We start from the raw sequence: 26,834 nt of genomic DNA on the forward strand, positions 1-26,834 counted from the left end.
CTGAACTTTACTGAAGTATTTACATTTGGGGAGACTTTTACTTTATTTCTACTTTAACTCAAGTACATGGTTTGTGTACTTTGTCTACCACTAGATTGGTGACCTGCAATGATACTTACACCTAGTGTTCCAGGGATGCTCCCCTGACTCATTAATAGTCTTGATCAAGATGAAGCACTAAATAAAGATAAATAAATACATCTCAAATTTTCAGCCCTCTCAAAAGCTAAAATAGATGTTATCTTAAAGTTATGTCCCTGAGTTTGTTTTCATCACTATTAAACACTAATCAAAGCTCTTTCCTGGTCTATTTCTTTCCAGAGAAAAAGTCAGTACAGGGTCTTTCACCAGCATGATCCGAAAAACTCTTGAAAGTCAGACATCCAGTTATACCGTGTACTGTTGTTAGATTCCAAATTGGGTCAGTGCAGAAAGGAGAATTTATGTTAGCGTTCGAGTAAATGATTTGTAAATTCTTGTGATCGCAAGGCAGATAAGGAGTCAGAAGTGGGCTGGGGCTCTATATAGGTGGAGTGTGAATGATGCTAAAAACCATCTTATCAATAGAACCAACTGTCTTAGTTTTGTTTCTCTTCTAAGAATTAATTTTGGATAGCTGTGAAACTGAAGACTTTGAATTATCATTGGGATTAGATATATATGCCTGCAAAAAATCTCATGATAGTTGAATACAGACAATACCCATTATTTAAGAAATAAGAAATTGGCTACAAAAACTTTCAATTCAGGGTCCTGAATTTTCAGTTAACAGTCAGCAGGCTCCTCTAGATTCAAGGAGAAGAAAATTCAGCAAGGTATAACAATAACACATGCCCTTAAACCATATTCTTGTGCTTGTATTAGCTTTGCAGACACGTTCATACTTTTTCTGCTAACAAAACCCACCTGATACTAATGCTGTTAACAGAATGCATCCAAATAAAAGCCCTAAACACAGTTTTTTTTACATAGCTTCACACTAACTGCCTTAAGTAAAAAAAAATATAAAAAGTCAAACCTCTGTGGATTACCTTTACATTACATGACTAAGCATACAGTTGATAGTGGACATTGTTACACTGTTTTTTACTTTATTTCTTTATTTTCAGTAATAAAATTGTATCTTGGTATTACAGGGCGAATGACAGGAATACACACACTATTAATTCATGCTAATTAATGCTATGCCTACACTCAACCTTAAAATCAGCAAACTAGGGGGTACATTTTTTAGAATAAGTGTACTATCAGTCTAAAAAACCCTACTGGGGAGGTTTATATAGTCTTATATAGTATATATAGTATAGTACTTATATAGTATAGGTTTATATAGAGGTTTCTAAAATCAAAGTGCTAATTAAAGCACCACATGAAGAAGTAGGTCTTTTGTCAAGACAACCAGTGACTGTTTGTACATCTGGGGAAGGTTCATATCACCATATTAATTTGTTTCTTGAGAGTTGGTGGGTATAATGAGTCCAAGATAGCATGGTACAGTACAGGGCTTTATTGTAGGCTTATGGTAGGTCAGTTTTTGATGAGGTAAATTTTTGATTTGTGTTTTATACCAAATTGCGGAATCTACAGGAAGCCAGTAGAAGGATTGTAGATATAATGAGATGTTGAAGAGGAATGGTGAAAACAAGTCATGCAGCAGCATTCTGGATCCATTGCAGAGGTTGAGTGGTGTGCAGTAGCTTTTCTGCCAGAAGCAACCTGCAATAATCTAGTCTCAAAACGATAAAGGTCTGCAAACATGCACCCAAGTGGTCTATTTGGATAGAACTGAACAAATCTATTTGATGTTGGAAAGAAAAAAACAGAATGAACATTTCTGTTTTGTCAGAAGAGAAGGACAGTTGATTGTCCATGATTACCCCAAGGTTAGATGCAAATATCTGAAGATGAGATCTGAGATTTGTTCGATCACAAGATCCTGATGTATGGATGCATCGCAAGAGATAGCAGCCCAATTTTGCTAGGCTGAAGTTTCAGCTGACGAGCTGACATCCATGAAGAGATATCTACTATATATTCTGAAATCCATGCAGAAATATGAGTCTGAAGGAGGATAAATTAAGTCTCGTCATCATAACAGTGGTAGGAAAACCCATTTTAGGATATGGGCTCACAAAGAAAGTGTGTGTAAAGGGAGAACAAAATTGAACCAAGATTGTGTCAAACATTGATGTAAGGTTCAGACGTATGACACTTTGGCTAATCTAGAAGGAACTTCTCAGTGAAAGTCATAAGGGTAGTTTCTGTAGAGTGTAGGAGTTTGAAATCTTTGGATAGGTTCCAAATAGGTTCCATGTGGCATTAGCCAAATATCCCTAGTCAAAGTCAAAATATTCACATATTCCTATCCAGTGAGGACTCACATCTTGGGACAATTAAGACCACCTGCTAGCCTGAAGGTAAACCTAAGGGAAACTATCATGGATAGAGTGAGAACATTTGAAACACTGCACAGACAATAACCACGGCTACAGATCAAAGCCTAGAGCTTTAGGAATTGACATTTAAACATGATTTTTTTTTTTCATCTACTTCCGCTTATCCGTAATTCGGGTCGCGGGGGCAGCAGTCTAAACAGATTCCCCAGACACTTCTCCGTGTCCAGGGATCGGGCTGTCAAGGCCCCCGCCTTCGACTGCTGCCCAATCCTCTCAGCACCGGTCCCTTACGGTCCCTCCTGCAGGTGGTGAGCCCACGGGAAGATATGCATTCAATTGAGTTTAATAAAATAAGACATTGTCCCGTGGGCTCACCACCTGCAGGAGGGACCATAAGGGACCATGCTGTGAGGATTGGGTGCCTGCTTAGACTGCTGCCCCCGCGACCCGAATTACGGATAAGCGGGAGAAAATGAATGAATGAATGAATGCATATAATACTTCAGTAATTCAGTACCCCCTCATCTTAACAGTATTATTATTATGTATATGTTAGCAATGTTCCCTCACACACACACACACACACACACACACACACACACACACGGCAGTTCATAGAATCCTGACAAACGAGAGAGAGATATCCGTGGTACGCCCTGGAGAGGCGAGGTCCACGGGCGAACGCACAGGAGGAAAAAGGTAATCCGGGGTGCGCTTTGGAAAGAAAGCGCAGCCGTGGAGAGCGCGTGGAGTCCGGAAAGGAAGAAACGCATAGGAATACGTGTGACAGGGAAAACACAGACAAACATGCACCAAACACCTTCACATACCAACAATAACCAACAAGGAGTGTGGATGAATGAGGGGTTTATATAGGAGCTGGGGATGAGTGAATAATGAGCCCCAGGAGTGCATTGTTGAAGCCGGGGGCTTTAGGGAAAGCGGAGGTTTTGACAGCCGCCGAAGGGGCATGGCAGGTGGATTTCTGACAACAATACAGTAAAAAGTATAAATTAAAAACATTACAAAATTAACAAAAAAAAATGATCCACGTGGGTCGGGGTAAAAAAAAGGTAGATAAGCGGGCGTTTGGTCATTCAACGGGCGCAAATTTCAGTTGAAAAACTGTTCGCTAAGCGAAAAGATCGATGTCCGAGCCGGTCGATAAGCGGGGTACCACTGTATATGTATATTTGGCTGTCAAAATAAATCAATTTATAATAAAATTATAAATGTCAAAATAAATCAATTCAGCGCGCATTTCTGTTTCACCATTTTTATAAAAAAATTTTATAAATAATTAAATAAAAATGAGGCGAAGAACGTCCATGACGTCCTTTCTTTACTTAGATCTAAAATAAATAAATAAACTCAAGATAAAAAAAAAATTTTATCAGTAAACTTTTGTTTTATTTATGCGCCAAGTCTCAAATCAAACACCAAAATCCGCCATGATTCACATCATTAACCCTCTAGGTGGCGTTTTGTGGGGTTTTCCCTCATAATGTCGACACAAACTTAAATTACTGTCTTTATTGATCGTACAGATAAAAACAATACATCATTCAAATCTGTAAAATGTCTATAATTTTCTATATATAAGCTTCCTGACTTGAAGAGGTTCAGTCTCTCCGGTATCACCTCATTAACTGTCCGTGTGGAAACATAGCAAAGGCTATTAATGATGTCCACACGTCTCTGCACTGATATAGCCTTTATATTTAATCACTGTATATATGCTTACATACATATCACATGCTGTACATATGATACATGTTTAACACCTCCAAGCTGCCAGTTTTGGGCACCTGAGCAAGCCCTTAACTCACTACTGCTCATTTAGTAAATGAGATCATTAAAAGAGTTGATCGGGATAAACACTTCCAACAGGAAGTGGATATATCTCGCTATCTTTGTCTCTCTATTTTCTCTATCTAATTGTCTCTGTGTCTCTTTTAGTAAATGTCTCTGTCTCACTGTATATGTCTCTCTCTTGCTGTCTCTCTATTTGTTTCTCACTCTTTCTAAAGCTGTGTCTGTGTCTCTTTTTCTTTGTCTTTCCTGCTTATTTACATGTCTAACAAATTTTAAGTTTTGAAGTAATGCCATTAGCTATCTATGATGAAAGACTTTCCTGGTTCGATTCTTACCTCTAGTTTCATATTTAACATTATAAAAAGTTTTTAAAAACAGAACAATGAAAGATCATTAAAATTGGTTGCTGGTAAATCATGGTATATCAGTGGTGCAGGTGTTGGAGATGTGGTTCTTATACCTGAGTCACTTCTCATAGACCTCCGGTGTGTGTGTCAAGTCTAGGACTTCAGTGAGGCATCAGCCTTAACCCACTGAACCATGGAAGAGATCAGATTGGGAAGCATGTTTAGATGAGGCACAAGCCTTAAACCACTGAGCGACCGCTGCTGAAAAGCACGTGTGCTTTTTTAGAGGGTTCATACTTTGTTTTATGCCAGCGCAATAAGAAAGAAGGCATGTAGGACTGGCTTTGAAACCTTATCACCAGTGTGGACTATATTAAGGACCATGTTCAGGCACAAGCCATAACCCACTGAGCTACCACTGAAGGCCCCCCTTTTTTTTTTTTTTCTTTGGTGGAGTTATCTTTCATTAAAGACCAGGAAATCAAGAAATTAATCAAACACAGAAAGGACAGAATTGAAATGTTTCAGAGTGGACAAGGTCCAGAAGTTTTATTTACCAACAGCGCAACCAGCTCGACCAGGAATCAAACTCTCAAACTCATCCTCGTGGGGACCCTGACATTAACCCACTAGGCTATCACAGCTATCACATCTATCTATCGATCTATCTATCTATCTTATATGATGTGAAGTACAGTTAACAGCTAAAACAGGTGGAAGTAATAACTACTTTTTACTTAAGTACATGTCAGAGCCAAGACTTCTTTACTTTCACTTGAGTAAAAAATTATATATTCAGTACTTCAACTTTTACCCAAGTATTTTAAAACATGAGCATCTGTACTTATATATATATATATATATATATATATATATATATATATATATATATATATATATATATATATATATATAGTACAGTCATTACTGCCAAAATAGCTGGTAACAAAAGTGAGTGCACCCTAAGTGAACATGTCAAAACTGTGTAATAGAATTCACCAAAGCTGCACAGGTTGTTGCTGGGATCCTCTTCTACTCCTCCATAATGACATCACGGAGCTGCTGGATGTAAGACACATGCCGCTTCTCCACCTTCTGCTTAAGGATGCCCCAATAGGATTCAGGTCTGGGGACATACTCTGAAGACATACTTGACCATTCCATCACCTTCACCTTCCTCGGCAAGGCAGTTTCCATCTTGGCGGTGTGTTTGTGGTCATTACTATGTTTGGAAAACTGCCGTTTGTCCCAGTTTCTGAAGGGAGGGCTACAAGTTCTGCTTCAAAATTTCTCATAAAATGTTTGCCTCAATATTCCTAGTACCAGCAGAACTCATGCAGCATTTATCATCAGTGCCCTGCATTGTCCAAATACAATATTACAATACACGTCATACACTCCCTTTTTATTCATGTTTGCTATGGTAGCATGTTGTCTTTTTAATATTGTGTGTGCTTGTAACACTGAACCCATAACCTAGAGACAACTGATAAGGAATTAGTGGTTTAACATTTAAAAAAAGAAAAAGAAAGAAAGAAGAAAACACTGACACCATCACCATCAGGTTTGAAAAGAATCTTTAAAACAGCCAAACACAGTATCTCCAATTTGGGCTTAATTCTAATAGAAATAACAGACATGTTTTATACTTATATATTCCTTAGATACTCATGCATGATTCATTTTGGTGAACTAGTTCAGTTTCAACTGTCCACCCAACAACACTTCATACTGCAAATATAATGCAAATTTGTAATTTATTATACAGAACAATATCATAATAAAACATATAATGCATTAAAAAGTTGAAGTCCCACTGACATCATGGATTTATTTTTAAAACAGTAATCTAAAAGTAGTAAAAGCAGTGGAATTCTGAATCAAAACTCAACATATACACTGCAGGTGCAACGCAAAATCTGTGGGTAAAAGTAATTAAATGATTTAGTGACTTACAAAATATTTTCGAATGTATTGGGTCAACTGCTTATAAATTTGGTTTGTGATTTTTGAGCATTGCATTCCGCATTTAGTCCCAATTTCCTCTTATACTTCAGTCCACTCTTCTGGAAAGCTGTTCGACTAGATTTTGGAGTGTACTTATGAATATTAGTGTTCATCAGCCACAAGGGTATTATGAAAGGCAGGTACTGATGTATGTGAGGTGAGGAAAACTGGGGTGCAGTCAGCGTTCCAATTCATCCCAAAGGTGTTCAGTGGGGATGAGATCAGAGCTCTATAGCAGTCCAACCAAGAACTTCCTCTCCAAACATATCTTCAAGGAGCTTACTTTGTGCACAGGGACATTGCCATTAAACAGGTTTTGGGTTTCCAAGTTCAAGTGAATGCAAAATTTTATTATAGAGCATCTAAACACGTCCTGCCTCCAGCTTTGTGGGAAAGGTCAGGTGACCCAATACTTCTTGCAAAATAGAGAAATACTTGTCACAATATATAAACTTAATCATAGGTTTCATAATAAAGTTTGAAGGAGATGCTTTTTATAGAATCTATATGTGATAAAATGCTTGCAATGTTAAAATTTGTATGCAATTTAAAAATATCTGTAAAAATCTATATAGCCACCTCGTGCACTATATGGACAAAAGTATTGGACACCTGACCTTTCCAGCCATATGTGGTTCTTCCCCAAATTGGTATCACAAAGTTTGGAGGCACACAAATGTATTTATATGGAGTAGAATGACATTTTCCCTTTACTTGAACTAGTCAACCCAAACCTGTTCCAGCATCACAATGCCCCTGTGCACAAAACGAGCTCCATGAAGTGGTTGAAGTGATAGATCTTGATAGAACTCTGACCTCAAACAATATTTAACACCACAGGATTGTTTAGGATCATTGACTGCACCCCAATCCTCATCACCCTACATCATTACCTGGTTTTTCTTATGCCCTTGTGGCTGAATGAGCAAAAATATCCAGAATTACATTAAAAAATCAAGTGAAACATCACCCCAGAAGAGTGAAGGTTATTATAACAGCAAATGTTTTAAATTTGGAGTTAGATTTTTAAAAAGCATTAAAATTAATAATCTTTTATATAGCGCCTTTAAAAGTAACATCTCAAAGCAAAAAACTATAAAAAAAAAAATATATATATATATATATATATATATATATATATATATATATATATATATATATATATATTAATTAAGATAATACACAAAAGTAATAATAATAATAGAATTAAGCCAGCAGGTTATATTTACAAATTGTCAGCTATCCACAAACTTCTATCCATATAGGGTATATTTTGGATTAAAATGTCCAGCTGGTTTAGAGGAATGCAGTGTGCAGTGTACAGTATTGTGGTTTATATCATACTAGTGTCTTTATCAAAAGCATTTAAAGTTGTAGGCACAAGCGTGAGCACCATGGCACTAAATACATATTTTTTTTAGATTTCTGAAAAGAAAAGGTGGAAACAGCCAACTTTTAAAAAACAAATAATTTTCTTTAAACATTAAAGCAGTTGCTTTGCATTTGACCCAAAAAATGTAATAAGTGAATGTGGCATTTGCACAATTTTGTCAATCCTATTATGTCAATATTATGTCAACACCTCTTTTGGTAGATCTCACAGCTTGCAAGTGCTTTTTGTGGACTCCTTCTATTCTTTTTATGTGACTCCTTTCACTCACTATTGTTCTCAGGTCTGGAAATTCTTCTAGTTCTGAGATCCTATTTAGGATCGACACAAAGATTTTGAATATTTTTAAGTCAAGGGACTGTAAAAGCTGCACCAAAAGATTTAACCTGTGTTTCGATTGCATGTGTTTGAGGAAAGTTTTGGGGTTATTGTCCCATAAAATTCAAACACTGGATGTGACTGCCTGTGTTACATTTTCTTATAGATACTTACTGAATTCTGCCTATTTGTGCAATATTTCCTGTGCCAGTGACTGCAAATGTGGATGACAATTAATATACATACAACATAATATATATCCACTTACATAATAAGGGTTATAAGGTTGTTGTTGTTTTTTTTTATCAAATTCTTCACCTTTGTTTCTGCAAAAATATTTTTGTTCATTTTGGATAAAAAGTAATTTTGTTTTATTTATAATTTTCCAGAACTTGTTTCCATGTAAATAATAAACCCCTGGTTTATTAACATTTTGTTTTGCACACGTCAGATGATTCTGTTTGTAATGTGATAACTTGGGTAAGATTTTCCTCTGATGACTCTTCCATGCGGATCATGCTTGTGGAAGCAATGCTGCACAGTGAAATGGTCCATTATTTCTTTGTCAGATAAAACGTCATATAGGGGATTTGTATAGCTTTTATGCCCAAGTACAAACAGTTCTTAAGGAAATTGTTTAACAATAAACTGTTTTAGTATCTACAATATTTTACTGCAAGTGGAAAAAAAATGAATATGAAAATTAAAGCCCAGAAAATAGTTTTCAATCTTGTCTTGGAGAACAAGTTACAGGGACTCTTGTAGAGTCAGAGAAAAGGCAAGGCAGAAAATTGGGCAATTTGGGTTTAGTCCAGAAAAAATGGTGTATGATCATATCAGATAAAGCTTTTTTAGTACAGATATGATTGAAGAATTCTTAAACAATAAAGTGCAGGTTGTATAAGGGGATATAAAACATACCTTAGCAATGACTCACACATGAAACTCACAGTATGCAAAAGCATCAACACTACTAACATGCACTGTGCTACTGTTGTCATTTTCTCTAATAACTCTGAACTTTTGTACTCTTTAGTACTCACTAAAAGTCAGATTGTTTTAATCATACTACCAGCTTCCTACTGAGTACCCACTGCTTACACATTCCAAATTTGCTAGATAGAACTTAGTATTTAGCCACCCAATAGGAGGATGCACAAAAATGTTTAACAATTCCAAAAATTATTTGTTCAACAATTTTTTTCACAACAATGTGACATTTGGAAAAAACATAAAAAGTTTAATCGCTATTCAAGTGCCAAGAGAAGATCGATCATATGGACCAGATCTGAGTTCCCTTGGAGCAAAAATTCAGAAATTCAGAAGAGATTTGTTTTATTTCAAACTGCACCGGTGTTCGATATGTTCAGAAAAAAAAACTCAACAGTTTTTGAGACTGCCTCAAGCTGCTTTAGTCTGGAAGTGGTAGCTTAGTAGTTGAAGATGTTGGATTTTTAATTGGAAGGCCATGAGCTCATATTCTAAATTCATCTAACTGCAACTGCTGGGCCCTTGAGCAGAGACATTACCCTTCAACAGCTCAGTTGTATATATTTAAGTAATAATTTGTAATAATTATTGCAAAATTTATTCCTCTGGATAGTGTCTACCAAATGCTGTAAATGTAACGTAATGGTCATAAAGATTTTATGAACTGCCCTACATTTTCAGTGGGTTATTTTTTTATTTAATTTATAAACTTAATTACTTCAAATCTTCCAGTAAACACTGACATTTTAAGCAACGACCATTACTCAGCACTTTTCCAGCACTCTATATTAAGTTGCATGAGGCTTGTAAACCTTCTAATGAAGCCTGTGAATTTCTATAAATTCTAGCTAAAGTGGCTTTTGGTGTTTCCATTGATAGTCTATCTAAAAAAAAAAACATGACACTGTAAATTCAACTGCGAATATGTAATTCTGCAAACCCTAGCTTTCTATTTAGCTTGTCTCAAACTGATAACCTGATATTCAGTCATTCATAAATGTGAGCCATTTACAGAGAAAGTAATTAGTGATAAAAATCCACTGCGTATTAAATATTAGTGTAATATATTAATCATATACCATTAAACCACACATCTACAATTATTTATTACACAGAATATATCCATATAATCGGCAAAATGTAACTATTTTTTTGGCATTGTATAGATCACTTCATTATGGCCAGAATATGAAGCACCAAAATGCATTTAGACCTTGTAGCTCCTGCTACTCCTGATTCGAGCATATTCATAACAATTCTCATTTGCATACTGCTTTTCAATTGGTCACATAGTAAATGGTAAGGAGCGCTGCGGTGTAGCCATTGGCCCGGGAGCTAAGGAGGAGTGCAGAACCATGATTGAGAAAATCTATAAATAGAACAGACACCCACAGATACAGAAACACCTGTCATCTGTGTGCCATGCATTGCTGTAGCACATCTCAAAGTAAGTTTCATTTAGCAACTACTTAAACTATATTTCAAGAACAGACCTGCAAGCTGCTAAACATTTAAGTGTCAGGTTGTTTGATGAGGTTTGCACTCGATTCTTGCAGGAACTATTCAATCCATTAAGGTTAGAGCAGCATTCTGAGAGCATGTCTCTGGATGCAAAGGAAAAAAAAGAGGTACGCCTGGTGTTCATGGGAGCTGCCGGTGTGGGCAAAACAGCTCTGATCCAGCGCTTCTTGCAAGATCGGTTTGAACCAAAGCACCGGCGCACCGTGGAGGAGCTCCACAGCATGGAGTACGAGGTGGCTGGCATCAGGGTGACTGTGCACATCATGGATACGAGCGGGAGCTACTCGTTCCCAGCTATGCGCAAACTCTCCATTCAGAACGGTGACGTCTTCGCCCTGGTCTACTCTGTGGATGACCCCGAGACACTTGAAGCCGTCAAGAGTCTGCACATGGAGATCCTGGAGATCAAGAAGGACAAGTTCACACCGGTGGTGGTGGTGGGAAACAAAACAGACTGTAAGGATGACAGAAGAGTAAATGCTGAAGACGTTGTTGCCACCATGGAGCAGGACTGGAACAACTGCTTCTTAGAAGCCTCGGCTAAAGAGAACGACAACGTGCTCGAGGTGTTTAGAGAGCTGCTGCAACAGGCCAATGTGCCAAGCCGCCTGAGCCCGGCACTGAGGCGTCGCCGAGAGACCTTCCCCAAGAACGCAGGAGCACGGCCACCCATGAACAAGACCAACAGCTGCACCATGTCTTAAAAGTTCACAAGACAAATGGGAAGTATCCACGTCAAACTCCTCACAACATGTGAATCCTTGCAAGCACCACAGCATCAATGTTTTCATCTCAGTTTTGACAATAGACAGGATTGGGAAGGGGAGGAAAAAAAAAAACAAAAAAAAAACAACCCCTTTCAGATGAAAGCAGAAACTGATGATTTGTTTAAAATGATCATGCTGAATTTAAATTGCGTTTCGTTTCAAATGTAAGTTGCACTGAACTTCTGAATCTCTGTTGAAAGTTCACAGACTTAAGTGTTAATCAGATGCAGAAGTGGACTCTGGTGGCCAAGCTTATAAAAAAAAAAAAAAAAAAAAAAAAAAATGATTCTGTGAAAAATAAATTCTTGTATGTACTGTAGTGTAAATGTCGTATTCAATACCAGTCTAATGCATTTTGTTTTGTAAGTTGCTTGAATAAAATTTGCATTGGTTCGTAGGCCATTGCTGCAGCAAAGTATTGAGCCTGTGTCCTTGGTTTAAGTCTAAATATTGCAAAAAGTATGAATGAATAATGTAATATAACTCACGTAGTTTTGATATTCTAAAGCTCATTATGTATCATATGTTTTATGTTTTGTTACAGTATGAATAATAAATATTTACATGTCTGACTGCAAAATCATTGGCACACCACTAAAATACACGTATCTAGAATTATGTAATTGGTATTATGCTTTGATTATATATATATATATATATATATATATATATATATATATATATATATATATATATATATATATATATATATGTGTGTGTGTGTGTGTGTATACGTATATGTACACACACAACGTTTTTACACACAGTTTCAAAATAATACAACGGCCTCATAGCTGATTCCTCATTTACAAGCTTGCACTGCATCATTCTTTTATCATATTTATATTAATAATACCCAGGGAAGAAAAGAGGAAATGCAAGTCTTAACAGACTCCAGGAATCACTTTGCACTCGTCCTATTGAATGCTGAAGTCACTAGAGAAGATCTCATCTAGCACTCTACTACCATCTAGTGGAGATTCGTCCAGGTTGCATCTCCTTAGCTTGTGCTCCGCATAAGGCTTTGATTGTTTTTAGTCAAAGCAGAAATACAATGACAAGAAAGGTCATTGCATTTTTTTAACCAAATGCCAAGTTTCTCTTCTCCAATTCGTATCAGATGTTTGCTCGTTTTTATGGCCTCTTATACTGAATGGCCTTTTGAATAAATAACTGTGCTAAATAAAAATGTGCTTTGCAGGGGAAATTTTGGTCAAGACAATCATTGCAAATATTACTCATCTTCAGGGCATTCAGACACAGGCAGGTCAGAATGATAGACTCAGCATATTTTTCACATATCAGTTTTCTTGGAAACAAGTAGCGATCGTGTACAACTGCTTTCGTGTGTCCGCCATAGCAGGACTAAGGCTTGGCATGTCATATTCAGACACAAAAGGTGACTGAAAAGACTGTCTATATATGACCATACACCATAGTAATATATTACCCTGTACACCTATTCTGTACATCACAGACACCCATGTACACATGCATACACACTTACTTCCTCTTTTTGAGACAAGGTGTATTGTTCCCTTGATCCGAAACAGGAAGTTAATATTAATGTCAGCTCTCTACTTCCTCTTAACAGTCTGTTAAAAACGCAGCGCTCCCTATCTGTCTCACCTTGGTCATTTTGCATTTTTACACACAGACTGCTTGAGCTTTTTCCAAACGCAGGTGAGTCTGAAACATGGACAAAACATGGCTATTAGCAATAATAATATTAATACTAATACTAATAATGCTAATAATGTTTAAATTTGGTTTTTAAAATAGATTTTGATGCATGCATATATTATATATATATATATACACACACACACACATACATATATACATATATATATATATATAGAGAGAGAGAGAGAGAGAGAGAGAGAGAGAGAGAGAGAGAGAGAGAGAGAGAGAGAGAGAGAGAGAGCTGTTGAATCGAGTTGATTTTCAGAGGCATGAAATAGATGTCACCCTGATGTTTCACAATTGTTATAAGGTAGCGAATGGCCTGCAAGATGTCCACAACTTGCTGTCTTTGCCCCTTGACTTGGTCTAAGCTCCACAGTGTCCCCAAAGTTACCCTGAGGAGTTCTGAGCAAGTAAAGGGTCTGGGACTAAATCGTTTAGCGAGATTCTTTTGAAGAGAGTTTACGTTACACTACATAAACCATATTGAAGTTGTACTGTAAAATGTGTAAGGAATATAACTTTAATCTGTTTAAGATTGTATAATACTGCTGTATGGTGATTATTTCTTTGGGGTTGACTGCAGATCATTTTTTTTTCAGTAAACAAGTTTATGGGCTTATGTTTATTTTATTAAAGACAGTGAGGTATTTAAAATCCAACCGTGTTCTTTATTTACAAAAATATGATTCAAATTCAAACTTTAGAGAAACAACATAACATAAAAAAAAAAAAATCATCCGTTTATGAATAGTAGGAATGCAGCCCAAATAAGCAGGGGAAAACCAAACGATAAAACAGAATAAGAAGGAACTAACTTTGAATATGGTTGCCAAAGCAACTGCTGTCACTATTATAGAGGCACACTTACTCACCACCTGCCTGAATGCCACGCAACAGGAATGAGTTTTGAACAGGAAGTGGAAGTGAAGGGTGAGACGTTACCCAAAAAAAAAAAAAAAAAAAAAAAAAAAAAAAACAACCCTCTAAAGAAATTCAATGTAACAACACTGTGATCAGGACAATATCAACTAATACTGTTGGTAAAGTCTGAAAACGACCCTACCCCAGTGTACAAGATGGAAACAATAAGATGACCCACAAGGCGTAGATGCAAAGACATGCACGTTTCTTTCCCCTCACATTTTATTTGTATATTTTTGGAATCAAGAGCTAAACCATTGTAAATGAACAAATCAGCATGACGCTTATTAATAGCTCTATAGTTTTAGTTCCTATTGAACTAAATATTGAACAATTTGACCAAATGCCTTTATTGATCAGACTACTTCAGCAAGCAACAGAACAACACTCAAGACATTTGCATATGTATCTGATACTGCTACAGCCTTTTAGAGCTACACAGCTTATAATAGTGCAGAAGTGTGATTGCCTTCATATTTACTCTGGCCTTAAACAGCTTATTTCTTATTCAAATAAGCTAATATTGATGGTTTAAATACTAATGTTTTCTAAACCTGGCACTTCTAGCACATGCAGCAGAGGTGGAAGCACCTCCTCAAATCTATGTCTGGACTTCCTTTCCACAGTGAGGTGAAGGTTAAGCTTAATCATCTACAGTGATGTTGCGGAACAGGTAGGCCATGGACTCGCCGTTGTGAATGCGGCGGATGGCCTCGGCCAGGATCATGCTCACATCCACAGTCTTGATCTTCGGGCACTGCAGCTTCTGTACCTCATGTGGGACAGTGTTTGTCACCACCACCTGTTTAAAAAAAAAAAAAAAAAAAAAAAAAAAAGGACATTCAGACCAGATTTTTAAACAATTACATTTATCACAGTGATCCACAGAATGGTTGAAATTCCGCATATAAAACATTGATATTTTCTGCTCAAAAAATACAGACACACACAGTTAATATGTAATGAATATACTGGTTTAAATAATAGCTATTCCATTAATCTCTTACAAGCTTGCAGATGCCTTTAGAAGGATATTGGTGCATTCCTTTTAGCAGAACAGAGTAAATTCCTTTATATTCTTAGGTTTGTGGACATCACTTTTTCACAGGAGTTCGCAGTCTGCATGGTCACTGCAAACTTTGATGCATTTCTTTACCCTGTTCTATGTTCATTTTATAGTATATTTGGGAAGTATATTGTAAAGTTTGATCCTTTTGGCAAATAGGTTTCTATTCTGATCTTATCTGACCACAACACATGATGCCAACTTAATCATATTACTTGTTTTAGGCACTTAGAGAGTTTACTTTCTTGTTTTTTGGAATCCTGACAGATATATGTTATAAACTTATTAAAAAAGGTTTCACTTTTAATCATTTCCTTTTATTTATTTAAATAAATTTTTTTTTGCATAAAACAACCTTGATCACTAACCCTGCAAAACAGCACCAACGAAAAGAAAGCCATTAAATGTATAACCTACGCAGCTCATAGTAAATCAAACAGCTTCCAAAAGTTTTGAAAATTCACCTTTATAGCTATTGTCTCGATTAATGTCATTCTCTTACTGGTAGTCTCTGACACACAAACGCCTACATCCACATGACATGATATTCATAACCAGGTTAAATGGGGAAATGACTTTCTAAAGAAATGTGGAAACTAAGTATAATGTTAAAAAACAGGAACATGACCTCGTCTATAGCAGACTCCTCAATGAGGCGTGGAGCATCAGCTGACAGCAGGCCATGGGTTGCCATGATATAGATCTTATAGGCTCCTCTCTCCTTCAGGATCTCTGCTGAAGCCACAAAGTCTTCCACATCATCAATGATGTCATCCTTGATGAGGGTTTAAAATAAGTACAATAAACATTGATTTAAACACAGGTGTGTAATGTAAATGGGTGCCATTTTAAGCAATTATTAAGTACACCAATCTAGCATCTCAATCAAAACACTTAACAGTATAGACACATGAGAATTATGAAGACCACAAACCATTATGTAATTAAACTGATACAAAGTACTGGTAATACTGATACATAGTACCCAATGTCATAAGAGTGTAGATTAACTATTAACTTCGTCTTCTGCAGTGTTAAAATACACCATGCATTTACATTCTTTAGCGGACATGTATTATGTGTATCTGCACTCTTCTTAGTAAACCACTATCTATTGTGGGTGAAATTCAGGAACATAATTGTTTAGGAAACTATAGTCAATGCCATAAATAATATCCAATTAAAATCCATTAAAGATTGTACTTGCAGTAACCTGATGTCAATAAAATAGTAAATAATAAAGGATTAACTTACAATAATTATGGCGATGCGTCCTCCAACATCTCCCACAACTGTAATGGGTGGTTTCTCCTTGGCCATCATTACTAAAAAAAAAAATGTAAGGTTTCTTTCTTTATTTTTAAATCATTATACTTAAAACAGGAGGTGGTAGACAGGGATACCATCAAACGAAAAGGCTTCAGAATCAGGGTAATTGTATTCAAGTGTATATCATTTTCTAACAGTAAATATTTAAACAAATCCCTAAATGTATTTATACCACAGTGCTGCTGTATTGTGATTGGTCAAAAGCTGTTCATTTTATCCAACAGCATTCCTTATTTCCAATACATTTTAAATTCAGTTTGATTTGTATAGCGCTTTTAACAATAGAAAATAGTAACAATTTACTGCTTATAGCTGTAGTGCAAGCTGAAATTTAAATGATATGCTGATTTCTGTGATAATATATAAATGCATTTCTGGTTTAATCGCTGTGAAATACAACACTGGCATCACTGTTCTTTTTTCTGTGCTTTAATAAGAAGATTCGTTTCAGTTACACTTGTAAAACTGCCCTTCAACAAGCAGCAGGGTGGCAGATCCGGTCGTATCTACATAACCTCCATATAATGTGAAAGGTTTTCATTCTTTTCTTGTTGAAACACCTTAGGCAGGTTTGTGTGCTCTAAAACGCTTTACGGTACTCTATAGAATAGAAAATGAGTTGTGTATGGGGGGGGGAATTTTTTTTTTTTTTTGCCAGTTAGTCATTTATACGCTTACAAAGTAATTTGGGCAGCAAAGCCAGAAATTCAGTCCCAAATATGCAATGAGTTGCAAGAATATGCAAAACAGTTAATTCACAGGGAGCTGTAAGGAGGTCGCTCCACATAATCAAATTAAAAATAGAATAATAAACAGCTAGAAATGGTAAAGCTTTAAGGAGACATTTAGTTATTTGTGAACAAAGAGCACATTTTCTGCTGTTTGCTGTATTTTCTGCCTTTAGGGAATGGCATTGTGCTATTCTTATTGTAACATAACAAACTGCATCATGTTTGGTGCTATTACCTTTAAATAAACTTACTAAGAAAACTATAATGCAAAACTATAATGTGACTCTAATGTGAAAATTGTAGAAGTGATGATAAAAACTACCTCACGGAAATCCCACAACATTACATGTAACTATAACAGTGTTAAAACGTGATATTTCTAAATAAAAATTTACTTATCATATTGCTGTGGTATAAGAAGAATAAAACGGTTCAGAATGTGGCATTATTGTCAAATAACCAACACCGCTGTGTGTTAGGCCATGTCACACCCCCCAGATGCTGCTTAATTTCCTATAACACCACACTCTGGTGTTATAGGAAATTTGATTTGATTTTGATTCACAATCAAATTTGATTTGACTCTGTCTGTCAACCCTAGTTAGTTCGAAGTGCTTCACTACAGGGTACTACAAGATGGTTTCCTTTGATGGTTCCCATTTTACCCCACCTACAATTTTGGCTACATTAGTAACAGCAAACTCATCACAGAACACACCATGCAGAAATAATAATAAAAAAACAAAACAATCAATGATTATTGTCCAACGTATACCAATCATGAAGAAGATTATGCAACGGGTACACCTAGGGTTTGGTTCTTAATGCCAGCAAATTATGGCTAATTTTATCTGGCTAATTCATGGCTGCTTGATAATACAGGGCCGGTCTCATTTGTCTTCCGTCAGAGCAAAGGCACAGGACCAACAAGCACAATTGCACACCAGAATATGGTTAAACACACAGGGGCAGACTGCAGCTTTGGAGCAATAAAAAATAAAAATGAAACATGCCATCAACACATGCCTTTCATCCAGCGAGCAATGTACAGTCATATACTGGAATACAATACTGTATATTTCTTTTTGTGAGTCCTTTTCCTTTAAATTTGTACTTTATCTAAAGAAAGAAAGGATTGTCATCTTAGGCTTGTGATAAATGAAAAAAAAAAAAAAGAACATCATAAAACTTTATATATAAATAAAAGTTTTAAAACAGACTGTTTGTGGCATTACAAATGCGTACAGAAATGCTTGATTAATCTCCAGCCTTTTGTAGCCATCATCAGATTACAGGTGACCTGTTTATATATTTGGTCTTTTCATCAAGGTCATGTGTTTCCAAGCACTTTGTAGAGGGCTTGGATCCAAGCAGCTACAAAACAAATCTAAATATCTAATCTACAGAGTTCTCCCCAAGCAGGCATTAAGTGTTGATTAGCACTATTTCAACCAAATCAAAAACAAACGCATGTGTATATATATATATATATATATATATATTTGTATAAGGTACTAAATAGTTCGGTTTAGAGAATTCCAAACTTTTATAGATGAATCATTTCATTTGAGGTTTCTCAATCCTGATAGGAAGCACTCTTTATCCACCTGTTTTTTGTTTTGTTTTACTTATTCTAAAATAACCACAAGAATGGTTTCAGATTACACATTGATTTAAAAATTTGCAATGACTAGGCGAAGAGAAAACCCTTAACAAAATCTATGTATAAGATTTTGTCTAACAAGAAACCATTGCCATTTTAACACAATTAAAATGCAATAGATTATTGCTATTATTGCAACAGATATAAGGGGTACAGAATGCTTATGGCCGCAGGTATTGAGAGGCCTCGATTAACTGCATGCATGCATAGAGGAACCGTTTCAGCATGGTCACTGCTGTGATCAGAAGCAAAGAGAGTTAACCATCGTACTTGGAAGCTCTATGCCTGGGAACGGAGCTTGTTGCTTGCCTATTATCAACAAATAAACACCACATTAAATAACGTCCACACAGACACAGCTCATTAAACACAAAGATGAGAGCGAGACTTCAAAAATCCTCAGAATCCACTCAGAAATGAGCTGGCATACATGTCTATGTAGATTTTAATGCTTTTATAGTTCATGTTTACTTTGTATGTTATCACTAAAGAGTCCTCTTTTTTCCTTAATTTTTTTCTCTGAATTTAATATGTTATAAGGAACTAGAGTAATGTACACTATATCGATAAAGGTTTTGTATGGACACCTGACTATAAGATTCATATGTGCTTTTTGAACATTCCTTATTTAGTTCCCAACTGCTGACTTTCCATAGATTTTGGAGTGTGCTTGTGGAGATTTGAGCTCTTTCAGCCTGGTGTTAGTAAAGTCAGGTACTGATGTAGGGTAAGGAGGCCTGGGGTGCAGCCAGCATTCCAATTAAGCCCAAATAAGTTCAGTAGAGTTGAGTTCAAAGCTCTATAGCAGGCCACTCAAGATCTTCCACTCAGGTGCTCGAGAACAGATTTGAATCTCCTAGTTCAAGTTAAGGAAAATTTTTGTGCTACCACATGCAAAGGTAACAGTTCAGGAAAGAACCACATGGCTGGAAAAGTCAGGGGTCCCGATATATTTATCCATATAGCATACCTATAGAGCACCTGGAACATATTTGAAAATAAAATCTGCTATCGCATTTTGCATGGCAATAATTGTTATTTGGCAATAACTGGATTTAATCTGCATCTTGTGTTCATGCATTGGTATAGCTCTACTTTAAACTGTACAATAACGGAGATGTGTCACCGCTTACACTGTTGAAAGATCACAGATTGTTATGAGTTGAGATGGGCAGAACAGCTCACAAAATACTGATCCAATCTCTCTAAGAGGTCTTTCTGAGAATTGTCCAAGTCCACATGACATATACAACAAGCACAAATGAGACAGAATTAAATATTGAGCAGTAATAATTATGCAAAACCTACAAAATAGTAGTCCCAAAAGACATTGTGAACCTGTTGATCTATTAGATTTTGGACATTTCAGATCGTTAAAAGAAATCTGAAGTGAAAGGAAGTGAAGCTTTAAATTGAAATAATGCGTAGCAATAGGAAGAAAACTGCATTGCAAAGAATGCTTTAGGCAGTTATTACTGAGATGCAAAATATTGCCCCCATTACTACCACTCCATACTGAAAGCATGTGCACCCAAATCAATATCTAACAACTCTACCTTTGTGCTAAAAATTAGACAGCAAGCAGCAGCTCTACTCATAGTCATTTTGGGAAAACCATCCATGCTAAGGCCTTGAATAATTCTGTTACTCTGTCTATACAAGTGACTCTTACATGGAAGCTCAAGGCCTGGGTGGCCTGTGTTGCGCACACAAGGAGGAGAGTGTCGTCCATCTGCCATGTCCGATTCGGAACACTGAGCCTCCCCGTGAATAACAGCCAGGCCAAGACGCAGGCGCTCCGCATACGACTGAGCCCTGTGATCAGTACACATACAGGAAGAGAGCTTTCTAACAGAACTGCAATCAGCTGCACATTCATTCAAATGTTAAAGACTAATACGCTTAATCTTAATCAGCCACATGCCAACCTGTGTACTCGTGAAAGGAATAGAAGAAAGATGTGATTTATATGCAGATAACAAGTAATCAAAGCAATACACAAGTGCATAACAAACAAAAGGTTTCTAATATTCTGCTATTTATTTCTTTATTTATTAATTAATTTTTTACAAATAATAGTTTTTTTTTGTTCTGTTCACTTCAGTAAATAAGAAAATACAAAAAGTTATATAAGGAGACCAATGAAACTCTTTTTGAGATAAAACATGTCCATAAGCAAAAATTCTAGAAGTGTGCCCATGAGAATAAGTTACAAACGACTGAGGGAATATAATAGGAATATTAAAAAGGTATTTTACTGGCATTAATATTATGCTTTCTAAATCCCCATTCACAGTGATGTCTGCAATATAAATAACCATTTTTATAATGTTTTAGGATATTTAAAGAAAATGAGCCAAGCACATATTGTCCTGTGTGGAAAAATATACTGCTGTTCCTTAATTGCTAAAATCATAGCTATTCCAAAAGAACACAATATATTACAAACAAATACTGGCCATTTACTGTACACATTCACCCAGTAACTGTTACAATACCTTTTCGCAGCAGAAGGAGACTTTGCGACAATAATGGCATTTCTGTAATCAGGGACCTAAAAAAAATACATTATGAATAAACTTATATAGCATATAGACAATGGAACAGGAATTTCACTCGATCTTAACACACCTCTTCTTGAATGTACTGTAGAAGGAAAGGAGAAGCACGCAGGTTATCCACAGGGAAACTGAAGAAACCCTGGATCTCCTTCTGATGAAGGTCCATAGTGATGATGTGGGTCAAACCTGATTAATAGCGACAGTAATAATGATTAAACATTTGTTGGAAGATTCTGTGAGGTAGAAAATCTATATTAGCGAGAGCAAGCTATTTTAGTGAAAAATTAATACAATAAATATTAAAAAAGAACCATTACGTGTAATACAATGACAATATGTTGCACTTACACTATATAGCCAAAAGCATTGGATCACCTGACCTTTGCTGCTGTATGTGGTTCTTTTCCAAACTGTTACCACAAAGCTGGAGGCACTCAATTGTATATGGCGTCTTAAGATGCGCTATAATATTTTTTATTCACTTGAACTTGGAAACCCAATACCTGTTCCAGCATGGCAATGCCCTTGTGCACAAAGTGAGCTCCTTGAATATATGGTTTACATGCTTTGTAAAGTAAGCTCTTAGGTGGTCTTTTATAGAGCACCGATCTCAGCCCTACTGAACACCTTTGGGATGAATTGGAACACTGACTGCACCCCAGGTCTCCTCACCTCAGCTACATCAGCACCTGCTGTTCGTAATACCCTTGTTATACCCCTGATGAACACAAATATCCATAAGCACACTCCAAAATCTAGTGGAACATCTTCCCAGAAGAGTGGAGGGAATTATAAGCGCAAATTGTTACTAAATGTGGAATACAATGCTCAAAAATCACATACCATACTTATGAAGGTGACTCAATACTTTTGAAAATAGTGTCTGAGAACCCTTTCCGTAGCATTTTTTTCAACTTTACATTAATGATCCTTTACAAAATTTATTATACAGTTATTTGGAGTACAAAAGTATTCTTCACACAAATACTTAAACAAAATAAACTGTCTGGATTAAAACATTTTATACCATATAACCAACATACCACACTTTTTTAAACAAGAATTGCTCATCACAAAAGAAAAGCCTTGATTCTAAATGTATTGCACTACGAGTATAAAAGACCTAATTTCCTACACAATAAAGTGCACTGCATATCTACAGATTAACAAATTTAGCATAAATAAAATCTAACAAATAATGTAACTAATAATTAGGTGGGGGGTTTTTTAAGGAATTTTGGACATAATTCTGCATAATTATGAGGAAAAACTGGGTTAAAAAAATGCAAATGAACATCAATATGTTCTACAGAGCTGTAAACACAAAATATATGATACCTGCTTTGGCGAGCATGGACGCCAACAGTTTACACACTATGGATCCCCTCTTCCTCATCTTGCACTGTTTGCTATATGGGAAATAAGGAATGACTCCTATAATGTTTTTGGCACAGGAGGTCTTGAGTGCATATGCCATGACCAGCAGCTCCATGATAGCTGTGTTAACATCTCTGAACAACACACAAACACAAATCAGTCAATACAAGAGTAGTTTTGCAAAAAAGTTGGGCAGTCTGGTAAAACAATGGCAGAAAGATACTTCTGGCTGTGTAAACAGCTTATAGTTTGTGAATATAGTTAAACAAGGCCTTTTGTAAAATACTTAAAATAATGCAGATTAAGAATTCAAACATATTAATATTTAATCTAGTGAAATTACATATACATTTAGATTTACACAATTGTGTCTTACTCTTACTTGCATATTCTAACTACATTGAAAGATATGCTTTACCTGGGAATGGTCTGGATGATAAAGATTGTTTGGCCTCGAACAGATTCTTTGACGTCAACTCTAGTCTCTGTGACAAAGAGAAAACAGTCACAATGATTTACTGGAAGGCAAAATGCAACAGACAGACCAAACGGTCATTTATAAAATAATAAAAAGAAAACCTGATTCATCACAAATTGTCAAAGAGACCTCATGCCAAATGCCTTTGTATATAAATGATATAATTTTAAGAATTGAATTCACCTCTGTTTGCCTCCTGGTAAACAACAGACTTGCCCAACTCCACACCGAGACGCCTAAAAAAAACATCATGCACAATTTTAGTGTGTATACTGTTAAGAGGTTGGAGGTAACAGTGCCATGGGAAATATCATGATGAGAATTACTACAGGTAAGCAAGCAATCCCAACAGTGGAATGTTTTAATAAACATTAATCATTTGTATAGTAAATATTAAATGACCTGCAGGTTTTGAAAATTTGACACTTTCCGCTTGGAAATATTTGTTTCACTGAATCACCAAAGCTGTAAACACAAGATATTTGTTCCTGCTTTGGCAAGCATGGATGCCAACAGTTTACACACTATGGATCCTTTCTTCCTTTTTTTGCACCGTTTGCTATATGGATAATAAGGATTATTTGCCGCAGGATGTCTTGACTGCACATGCTGAAATGGGAGCGAATGCTTTGCACGCACACGCACACCTAGGGCAATTTACAGTAGTCAATCAGCCTACCAGCACTTTTTATATTGTCTATGAAATACATGTGCTGTGGATGCAAGAACCAGCAACTTGCCATCACTCAGAGCTATATAGACAATATACATGATTTCATTTAAAAATAAATTTTATGAGGGAGTTTAGTCTTGTTGCCACTGGTGAGGGAAGATCAGATATAGTGATTTGGATTTTGCAGCAGAACTGAAACAGGGAAAGCTGCTGGAGTGGGAATTTTTTTGTGTGTTGTCATATGAAATTCATGGAACAAAAATAATAATAATAATAATAATAATAATAATTACCATCATAGCTGTTGGTGTCTGTGTGGCACTTGTGTGATGCATTTACTTTTGTCATTGTAATTGTCATGGACTCTTTTGTTTTTCACATTTTAAAAAAATAGTATATAGCAGGGGTTCCCAAAACCACTGAGCCATTGACTGGTACCAGGCCACACAACAGGAATTTATTTCATTTTTATTTAATTTGCTTTTTTATTTACTTTCGCCGTCTGGTATTTTTTTTTTTTGTTGTTGTTGTTGGGTTTTTTTAATGGTCACTTCTGCCTTTCAATTTAAAATTGTATTTTATATGTTTTCCATGCTCCAATAAATTAAGATCATGTGCTCTGCCTTTATAACCTTCATAAACATATTTCTATAAACTACAAGTCCTTATCACTGAACAGTAGACCTCAACAATAATGGACCTGTAATAAATGGACATTGATGATGCCAACCAGATGAGGATGGGTTCACTTTTGACTCTGGTTCCTCTCAAGGTTTCTCCTCATACCATCTCCAGGAGTTTGTCCTTGCTATAAACTTACAATTATAAACTTAAATATGATTTAATACAACTTTCCAACCTCTTTATCTCTGTAAAGCTGCTTTGAGACCAATTAAAAGCGCAAGTAATAATGAATTGAACTCTCGCTCAATTGGCCATTTAGCACGAGTATATAACTCAGTATATAGTGCTTGAAAGCTGTGGTGATTAAAATATGTGCACTAACTGATGTGTGACTAAGTATTTCTTCCATCTGCCATCAGACATTGTTGCTATTACTTGGAAGGGACATTCTTTTTAGCTTAAACACACACACACACACACCTAAATGGTGAGCTAGGGTCACACAGAGGTGATGAAGCAGTTAGTTTGTGTTATATAATGAAGACAGAGTTAAACTGAACAGATAACAGCACATTAGTGACCCATGACAATGGCAGACAGTCTGAGACTGATCACTTATGTGGCCAGCGACCTGCTGCACAGATGACCGCTTATTAATTGTTCATAACGCCCTAGCTAGATCACTAACATGCATTAGATAGCTACGATTAGTCTCTATGTTGTCCAGTAAACTCATCAAGGTGTGTGTGTGTGTGTGTGTGTGTGTGTGTGTGTGTGTGTGTGTGTGTGTGTGTGTGTGTGTGTGTTAGTTAACAGGATACATACTCAGTAATCTTCTTGGCGAGCTCGGTACATGCCGCAGTGGAATTGGCAGAGAAGACGCGATAGCCGCTCTTCGGCACGTTCATTCTGAATAAAGTCTTCTCACAAATAAAACTTGGGATTGTTTAATTCTTTCAGGCTGGCAGAATGATTTTTTTTTTTTTTTTTTTTTTTTTGTTGTCTTCTTCGTTTACTGTTGAATGTGTCGAAACCAGTATGAGCGTGTCAATAAACAATCAGAATTAGACCAGAGCAAGCTGCTTATCCAACAAGGCTGTAATCAAATCTTAACGGTCGTGTTCCAGTGTCCATTCTGTGGTTTTGTGTTTCCAAACAACCGATAGTTCATCTTTTCTTCTACCCCAGGCTTGTGTTGCTGTTTGGGTCTCTATGTCCCTTCACTGCCGCCGGGAGGTTTGGAGAAGCGCATACAGCGACCAGTGCATTCAGATTGGTTGTGATTGACTGGAGCTGCGAACACAACACAACACAACACAACACTACACTACACTACACTACACTGTCTGAAATTCAGTAATTTTACAGTCCAGCAATGGAAAACGCAATCATATTTCCCCAGACACCAAATCTGGTTCATTTAGATTATGTTAGACGGTGTCCTATACCCCAGAGGCCCCCAATATTTAGGTTGGGACCCATTACAGGAAGTGAAAGATTTATACAGGCACAATCTGATTTATCACACACACACACACAAACACACACACCACTCGCTGGTCCAAAACTGAACAGGGCCGTGATGTACAGATAAAATGATAAACAGATGAAAACTGAACAGATAAAAAATATGGGGTGCCAATGTTGGTTTAAAAGGACTCAACAGGTCTACAGAGACGTGACCATAACCTGTATTAAGATCTTTGGTATAAACTGTCTGGAGTAGCACATCTCTATGTAATGCATCTTTCGTGAGCCAGTCTCTGTTAAGATAGGGTTGTGTTCCATGTCCATCCTTCATGATAAATGAACAGTTGACCTAACAAATTCTGCAGATACTGTGCAATCCAATCCATCACAACTATGTGCATACACCTTATATTACCTTTACTAGTGGCCTTTTTAGTGTAGAGCCCAGAGCCCCGACTAGAGCACATGATCGACTAATTTATTTATTTCCACAACAGACCAGCCAGAATCACATTTTAACTGACACTCGGGGGAAGAAAAAGAGTGAGAAAAGAAAGAAATAGTTTAGAAATTGTGTGGAAAGAACCTGAATGCAGAGGCCCCTTTCAATCTTGGACTAGCCACATGACAAGGAAGCATTTTGAAATGTTTTCATTACACATCTGGTGTGGTAAAGTCATGAGGGACTAAACATATGTGTA

At 36.4% G+C, this 26,834-nt stretch overlaps 2 protein-coding genes across 3 annotated transcripts; one reads left to right on the forward strand and one right to left on the reverse strand.

The window, feature by feature from the left end:
• Nucleotides 1-10,654: 10,654 nt before the first annotated feature.
• On the forward strand, nt 10,655-12,131 carry rasd4 (rasd family member 4). The gene is made up of 2 exons (XM_083565664.1): nt 10,655-10,710; nt 10,820-12,131. Exon 2 carries the CDS (start codon nt 10,862-10,864, stop codon nt 11,486-11,488), a length of 627 nt encoding a protein of 208 aa, XP_083421790.1. The 5' UTR covers nt 10,655-10,710; nt 10,820-10,861; the 3' UTR covers nt 11,489-12,131.
• A 1,756-nt stretch (nt 12,132-13,887) lies between these two features.
• LOC310739872 (phosphoribosyl pyrophosphate synthase-associated protein 1) lies at nt 13,888-25,948 on the reverse strand. Of its 2 annotated transcripts, XM_083566116.1 has the most exons (11): nt 25,489-25,860; nt 23,550-23,602; nt 23,307-23,373; nt 22,850-23,022; nt 21,582-21,697; nt 21,449-21,504; nt 20,623-20,765; nt 19,221-19,259; nt 16,482-16,552; nt 15,856-16,002; nt 13,888-14,963 (listed from the first exon to the last, which is right to left on the reverse strand). In XM_083566116.1, exons 1-11 carry the CDS (start codon nt 25,569-25,571, stop codon nt 14,805-14,807), a joined length of 1,107 nt encoding a protein of 368 aa, XP_083422242.1. In that variant the 5' UTR covers nt 25,572-25,860; the 3' UTR covers nt 13,888-14,804. The 2 variants fall into 2 exon arrangements, with proteins under 2 accessions (XP_083422242.1, XP_083422243.1); XM_083566117.1 differs by lacking the exon at nt 19,221-19,259 and having other exon boundaries at nt 25,489-25,948.
• Between the last annotated feature and the right edge of the window lie 886 nt (nt 25,949-26,834).

Source organism: Silurus aristotelis (assembly GCF_946808225.1).
Source record: "Silurus aristotelis genome assembly, chromosome: 17".
Classification (NCBI taxonomy): Eukaryota; Metazoa; Chordata; class Actinopteri; order Siluriformes; family Siluridae; genus Silurus; species Silurus aristotelis.